At 42.2% G+C, this 7,868-nt stretch overlaps 1 protein-coding gene across 1 annotated transcript; it reads left to right on the forward strand.

The window, feature by feature from the left end:
- Positions 1-2,674: 2,674 nt before the first annotated feature.
- LOC310744075 (uncharacterized protein) lies at positions 2,675-3,046 on the forward strand (the record flags this gene model as incomplete). Its single annotated transcript, XM_083574818.1, has 1 exon — positions 2,675-3,046. One exon carries the CDS (start codon positions 2,675-2,677, stop codon positions 3,044-3,046), a length of 372 nt encoding a protein of 123 aa, XP_083430944.1.
- Positions 3,047-7,868: the final 4,822 nt, after the last annotated feature.

Below are 7,868 nucleotides of genomic sequence, written 5' to 3' on the forward strand. Positions count from 1 at the left end.
ACTGTTAGAGAAAGCCATGACAGTGCTGTTGCAAATATGCCTGAGTCTTCAGCAGGGGAAAGTGAAACTGCTGCTAAAGCTCTGAAATTGTTGTGATGCTTTTCGTGTGGAGCCCAAGGCCATTTGAGTTTCCAGTGCAGCAAGAAAACTTCAAAGAAGAAGGGAAACTTCAAAGGCAGAGGGGGAGGAGGACGAAATTCCCAAGCACCTGCTACTTCAAAGGCTTTGATCTCTCGCTGCTCCAATCAACGTGGGCAGAGTTTCTTTGTGGTCGACTCTGGCTGTACCAACCACGTGGCCAAAGATAAGAATCTCTTTGTTCAGCTTGAGAAGCAAGAGAAAGCAATTCATCAAGCTGATGGGACTGTTCTCATGAGTTTGGCTAAGGGAACTGTGTTCTTAAAGAGCCTGAATGCAACTATTAAGAATGTCTTGTATGCTCCTCATCTTCAGGACAATCTTTTGAGAGTTTTGCAGCTTGGTCATCAAGGGTTTAAGGTGGTTTTTGCTGGATCTCGTTGTGAAATTCATCGAGATGGCAAGCTCATTCTGGATGCCAAATGTGTTGATGGTTTGTACCAATTGCCTTTTGTTACAGGTACTGCTGAAGCAACTGAGAAAGCATGCTGTAACATATCTGTAGATAAGATTGAGAAGCTGCATGATCAATGTATTCATGATTACCACCGTCTTTATGGTCATTTGAATTTTCAGGCTGTGGCAAAAATACCTAATATGGTTGAGGACATGAAGTTGAAAAAGTGTCCTTACCATATGAAATGTGTTTCTTGTGCTGAGAATAAGGCAAAGCAAGCTCCCAAAGGTGCAAAATCTAGGAGAGAGGCCAAGAAACCATATGAACTCATTCATGCTGACTTAGTGGGGCCTCTAGCGCTCTCTAGAGGCAACTCACGGTTATTCATGGTGTTGATAGACTCCTATTCGAGATATGTTTGGGTCTATATGCTACAGAAAAAGTCTGAAGCTTTCACAAAGTTTTGCCAATTTTGTACATGGCTCAGGAATGTACACAATGAGAGCATACATTGTCTGTTCACTGACAGGGGTGGAGAGTTTTGTTCAGAAGAGTTTGAGAGTTTTCTTACTGAACAGGGCATTGAGCATATGACTGCCACGCCCAGATCACCCTGGCAGAATGGTTTATGTGAGAGAGTAAACCAAACCTTGCAACAAGGTATCAGAACTCTGTTGCACGATTTGGGCCTGCCCAATCCCTTTTGGGCTGAAGCTCTTTCGTGTTTCTCTCACGTGTACAATTGAATGTATCAGTCTGCTATAGATTGCACCCCATACGAGATGCTTCACAAAAGTAAAGCATTTCAAAATTTTTGGTTCGGAGGTATGGGTGCATACTTTGCAGGATAACAAACTGAGCAAGCGTGGTGAACATGGTGTTTTTCTAGAGTATGAGAAGGGTTCTTATCGTGTCTTGATCACTGACACGAAAACAATCAGGTTGACCAGAAGCATTGACTATAATCCAAAATGGGACAGAGTTGGTATTTTTCAATGTCACCCCATTTGTGGTGATGGTGCAAAAACAGTTAAGAGGGAGGCAAGTTCTGTTGTGGTTGATGATGATTCTAATGTTGATGTAGATCCTGGTGATGACACAGATTATCAAAGCCCAAAAGCCTCAGATCAGTCTGACGCTGATTCAGACTCAGCACCTTCATTTTCTTTAGGTCACCATTCTCCCAAAGAGGAGGAGACACCAGACCCAGAGGATCAGAGAGTTTTGCGGAGATCCGAAAGAACTATGAAGGGTGTACCACCTAAAAGGTTCTCTAAAGAGTTCGCTAAGGCTGCGGTCACAAGCAACTCTGGTGCGGTTTTTGAACCAGCCAATTATAAGGAAGTTAAGAACCTGTCCGCAAAGGATGCTGAAACTTGGCTGAATGCCATGAAAGCTGAATTGAATTCCCTAAAACAGAACGATACTTGGGAATTGGTTCCAGCAGAACCAGGCATGAAGTGTGTAGACAGTAGGTGGGTCTACAAGGTAAAAACTGATCAGAGCGGAAAAATAGTCAGACACAAAGCCAGACTAGTGGCGCGAGGTTTTTCTCAGACACCTGATCAGGATTACCATGAAACGTATTCTCCAACAGTAAAGTTTGAAAGTGTTAGACTGTTGTTGAAGACAGCTGCCCAAGAAGGTATGACAATTTCCCATCATGACGTTAATACTGCGTTTTTGTATGGCGTTCTCAATGAGAATATCTATATGTCACCACCAGATGGTGTGCAGATAAAAGAGGGAATGGTTTGCAAGCTGAAAAAAATCCCTGTACGGTTTAAAACAGAGTGCACGGTGCTGGCACACCAAGCTAACTGAAGTGCTGTTCTCCTTAGGTTTTGTGCAAGGAAAGGCTGATTCGTGTGTTTTTGTTAAAGAGTCGAATCAGCACAAGCTTTATTGCATTTGTTTTGTAGATTACATATTATTTATGTGGAAGAATGAAAACATCTACAAAAGCACTCTGGCAAAGTTGCAGAAGCATTTTGACTTAAAAGACCTAGGAGAAGTCAGCAATTATATCTCGCTTGAGATTGAGAGAAATGCACAGGGGGATGTTTTGCTGCATCACGTAAGATCACTGATGTCATAGAGAAGTTGAACCTGAGTGATGCCAATCCTGTAGATACCCCCATGGTCGCAGGTTATCAGCATGATGCTAAAGCTGATGTTTTTCCTGATGCAACACCGTTTAGAAGTGTATTGGGTAAACTTAGTTTCATAGCAAGATGTTCAAGGCCAGACATTGCTGTGACTGTGAATTTAATCAGCAGATATGCAAATAAACCCACAGTTCAGGATTGGAAAGTGCTAAAACAAATAGCAAGATATTTGAAAGGAACTGTGGATTACAGATTAAGATTTACTAGTCAAAAATCTGGAGATCTTGAGATCTATGCAGACGCCAGTTTTGGGAGTGACACAATTGACGGCAAAAGCACATCAGGAGTGTGTTATCTGTACAATGTCTTTTTGATTGGTGTTGCAGAAAGCAAGCAACGGTAAGTTTAAGTTCTTGAAAGGCAGAGCTTAATGCTTTAACTCTTTCCCTGATGGACATAGAGTGTTTGCAGCAACTGTTTGAGGATATAAAAGTGAAGGTCACTTTTCCTGTTCAAGTGTATCAGGATAATAAAGCATGTATAACATTGCTCAACTCAGAAGGATGTAAGCAGAGGACAAAATATCTGCAAAGCAAGCTTCATAGAGCTTGGGAATGTGTCCAAAGTGGTGTTGTAAAAGTGTTTTATATGCCAGGGAAAGAGATACCTGCAGATGTTTTAACAAAGGTTGTTAGCAAAGAACAATTTTTGGAGTATGTACGCAAGTTGCAGTTATGCTAGATTCTGCAATGGTTGGAATGAAAGGGGGAGGATGAGGATATTTCACCCCTCCCATTGCAAGAATCTGCTGATTTTCCAGAGAGGAGGGGGCGGATTGTGATCACTACTTATTCCGCTCCAGCCTCACTTCAAAGGGAGAGACTGAGTGTTATCTCTGTGTAGATAAGGTCACTGCAGAAAGCAGCTGTAACACTCAGTGCAGTCCAGCGTCTCCATTTGTATATAGTTTGTATAGTACAGTAGCTGTTAGTGAATAAAAGAAGATATTCTTCAGCGCTGTCGTCCGAGTAATTTATGCTCTGCTATACTCTGCTGTGCACGGCTGTCTTCTGGAAGTGAGTTCGGTGCTCACAGCTCTGAGTTGTGAGTCCACAGCACTTAGACCTGTTCCTGAAGAGAAGGTCTCTGGAAGTGCTACCCCAGCTCGCCTGGCCCAGTCGGGGCTGAAGTGGTTGAGCCTAGTCGGCACTGGCTCAAGGGTGAAGCTGACAAATACAGTCTGGCAAGTATCTGTTAAGCTGAGCACACTATCAATATGCATAAGAGATTCAGGAACTAAGTATTTACCATCTCAAAGGAATGGTCAGGCTACCCAGAAAAGGCAATCAGATAAAGCATTATCAGGTATCCTGGCAGACAGGAGAGAAGCAATGCACTCAAATTTCTGCTGGGGACCACCTCTTTCTGTGATGTATGTATGATGTTTTGGGGGGTAGTCTTGAGCTACAGGGGAGGCAATTTCAAATGTCTATATAAGAGCTTGGACACCATTGTTTTGGGTTCCTGTTCTCTCTCCCTGCGTGGGGTGAGCAGGGGACCCTTTTGCAACAGTTTAATAAAGATCATGCTTACTAGCTGCTTTGCTTCTCAATATTGTCTGTTATTTTCCTCTATCAATAGAAAACCTACATAAGGACTCTATACAGGCTCTTGGATACCCGATAAGGGATAAAGGAGCGGTTTTTTCTTATAACAGTTTGGCGAGCCAGCCAGGAGTTTCGGTTGACCGGATTCTGGGGGCAAGGAAGGACTGGTGGCCCAGTGTGCACCAAGCCTTTGCCAGGAGGAGCTACTAGTCCTCCAGTGATCCCAGGGTCTGGAAATAACTGGCGTTCCAGCGAGGTCAACCAGAGGAAGCAATGCTTGGTTGGGCCGGCCTAAAACAACCAGTCAGAGATCCCAGGATCACCAGGAACAGCACATGTGGAACTGAGTATAACTTGCATGGGAAAAGGGTAGCAGGCGGGTTCTCTCAACCCACAGCAGCTGAAAATTCTCCCTGCACTATCCTTTTCTAGTCTTACTTTTTTTGCGGACTTGGTATTGGCTTAGCCAAAGGTATAGAGAGAAAGCCATGTCTGGAAGGGAAGGGGTCTCCTGCGTTGTAAATGTCACTTGTGAGAAGAGAACCCTTGGGGCAACAGTCTCCTGCATTGTAAAAGTCAATGTTAGAGGAGAGACAACCCCATGCTTGTTCCTGTCAACCTGACAGCAAGGAATCTGAGCTCTGTTTTCTCTTGATGCCAGGTTGGCTCTAACCATTGGGCCAATTTTGGTAGCAAATATTGCATTTCTTCTGTTTCCATTTCCCCTGTCCTATCCCCCCTTGGACGTAGCCTAAGGACATCCTTTTCCTAATTTCCTCTGTACCGTCATTGGACCTTTCTGCCCTTGGCATCCAAATTGCAAGATGGTCCTTTCTGTAGCAGGAAACAGTTGCTGTGGGCTCCCTGGCTGTTGAATGTCCATATAGAAGGGGAATAAGGGAAAAAACCCATGCCGCTGACAGCTTAGTAGCTAGGAGAAAGCTAACAGCTGTGACCACTCAGTAGCTAGTATACAACGAACAGTTGGTTATTTGATTAGCTGGAAGGATACCAACTGGAAGGACCACTAGGTCCTGAAGTTATTGTTTCCTAGTTTAGGGGAGTACCTGCCGGCAGTCAAAAGTCTAATACCAGGCGCCTTAAAGAACCATTGTTGTTGTTTAGTCGTTTAGTCGTGTCTGACTCTTCGTGACCCCATGGACCAGAGCACGCCAGGCACTTCTGTCTTCCACTACCTCCCGCAGTTTGGTCAAACTCATGCTGGTAGCTTCAAGAACACTATCCAACCAGCTCGTCCTCTGTCGTCCCCTTCTCCTTGTGCCCTCCATCTTTCCCAACATCAGGGTCTTTTCCAGGGAGTCTTCTCTTCTCATGAGGTGGCCAAAGTATTGGAGCCTCAGCTTCAGGATCTGTCCTTCCAGTGAGCACTCAGGGCTGATTTCCTTAAGAATGGATAGGTTTGATCTTCTTGTAGTCCATAGGACTCTCAAGAGTCTCCTCCAGCAGCATAATTCAAAAGCATCAATTCTTCAGCGATCAGCCTTCTTTATGGTCCAGCTCTCACTTCCATACATCACTACTGGGAAAACCATAGCATGCCTCAAATTGTGAAAAAGGTTGACCAGTCAGACTCGTGCTGAGAAGAAAGCCTGAGCAGTGCTTTCTTCTCAATGGGACTCTGAAATCACTCTCTGAAATAGTCCTCCTGTTAGAGATCTTTGTTTTCTCTAGGAGTGAATAAGTTTTGTACCTAAGGTTTAAAATGTTAAGAAATATTTTTCCTTTGTTTAAATAGGCCTTAAAGGTAACGTTCAGCAGCTGTTCTACAGAGAGTAAAAAGTCTTTTGAGGAATCCTAGGAAGTATTATTTCTGTATAACCAAAGGAAGATTAGCATCTCTCCTAGAAAAAGGTAAAACTGTTTGTAAGATAGAGCTTCCATGAGTTGTGGTTGTCTATCCAAATTTGGGCTTTGACTTGGACTAGTTTAGCTAAAAATGTAATTGGAAGGCTTGTGTGTCCATAAGATTAACCCAGACACCTGGCTTCCAACACACATGACAAACTGCAGGCATTGCAGAATTGTTGTATGCTTCCGTCTTGATGGCTAAGTAAGGAGTTGAACTTTATCTGCATTCAGCACTTTACATAGTGATGAGTTATTCAAGGCAAATTGCTATGTAACAAATTTTCAGTGTAATAGTAAGTACTGCTTACTACTATAGTTAGCATCTTCTGTACCCTTCAGTATGCAACAAATGCATTTTTTTACTACAAACATGCAACAGCATATTTTGTGGTGTGGCATCAATTAGACTCGGAGATGGATTTTGTCCAAAGCCAACCAACTAGTATTAAGCCTATTTTTAAAAAAGAAGAAGAAGAAGCCCAAATTCTTGTTAAACATTCACAGGGCTGTGCTCTGCAGTTTAAGATGAGCTGTGCAAAAGGCCTAGTTATCCAAATAAAGAGCTTAGAGTTTAAAAACATATATCTTACTAAACATTAATACAGCATTGACCCAAGTCTCAGAGTTCCCACAACCTCAGAGTTCCCAGAGTTCCTATCAGGATTTGCGACTGATAGACCAAACAAAATGCAGGTGCATAGAGGCTAAGTTGTAAGCAAGTACAGTATCTTTCAGCACAGCTGTGGCACACATTACCCATTGAGGCTATGCTCTGACATTGTATATATTTCACTGAAAGCTAAAACCTTTTTTATTTTTTTAATAGGCTTTCCCAGGGGATTGAGTTTACTCACAGGCAGCGATTCTTTCTTTTCCTTCTTTCTTTCTTTCTTTCTTTCATTCTTATTAAGTGTTCAACCTGCTTAATTTTTACTGTCATATACCTCTATGTATTATGATGTTTAGCTTTTCATAAATATTTCAAATAAATACTAAAGAAAAAGCTGAAGCTTATGAAGTCCATTAGATTGCATATTGAACGTATCTTTCACTATTACATCCACATGCAAATATATTCAGATATAGAAGATTGAAGGGATATTTGACGAAACCTTCCATGGCCATGTTAGATTCAAAGTCTGTGCAAAGTAATGTGAAGTAAACCACAACATCAGTGTGTTTCAGCAAACATAAAGAAATAGGATATTTAGGAATCAGTCTTAAACATAGTCTGTTCTATCCCATCTGCTTGTGTATTCAGGGAGGGAGGGGAAGGTTGTGTGCTTACAATGATTGTAAGACTAGGAGAGTTTTGCATTATTCCTTCGAAAAGGAACTTTAATTGCTTTGTACTATGAATTGTCATCCTTTGTTGAATCACTTTATACAGAGGATCCAGATGTAAAATTGTTTTAGTCCTGTGTTTTCTAGTTTGACCTCCTGTACTATTCAGACCTGATTTGTAGCATTTTTTCTACATCAAAAAGGGAACTGGAATAGCAGTGTGGAACAAGTACAATAAAGCACTACTGATGTTTTTCAAAGGTCCTGTGATTTTAACAATGTTTCCTGTTTGCAGGTCTTGTCCATTTTATTGCTGCCCGTTGATTACAGCTTGTGGGTGCTGTGTGTCTCTTAAATACCGCTGTGTCAATTTCTGGTTTTGCAGTGTGAGCTTAATTAGTGATGTAGTTGCATAAATTTTCCCTTTCTGTTTTCTATAGTGAAATGTAGGGGGGGAAATTGCTA

The sequence above is a fragment of the Podarcis filfolensis genome (assembly GCF_964270895.1).
Source record: "Podarcis filfolensis genome assembly, chromosome: 10".
Taxonomy (NCBI): Eukaryota; Metazoa; Chordata; class Lepidosauria; order Squamata; family Lacertidae; genus Podarcis; species Podarcis filfolensis.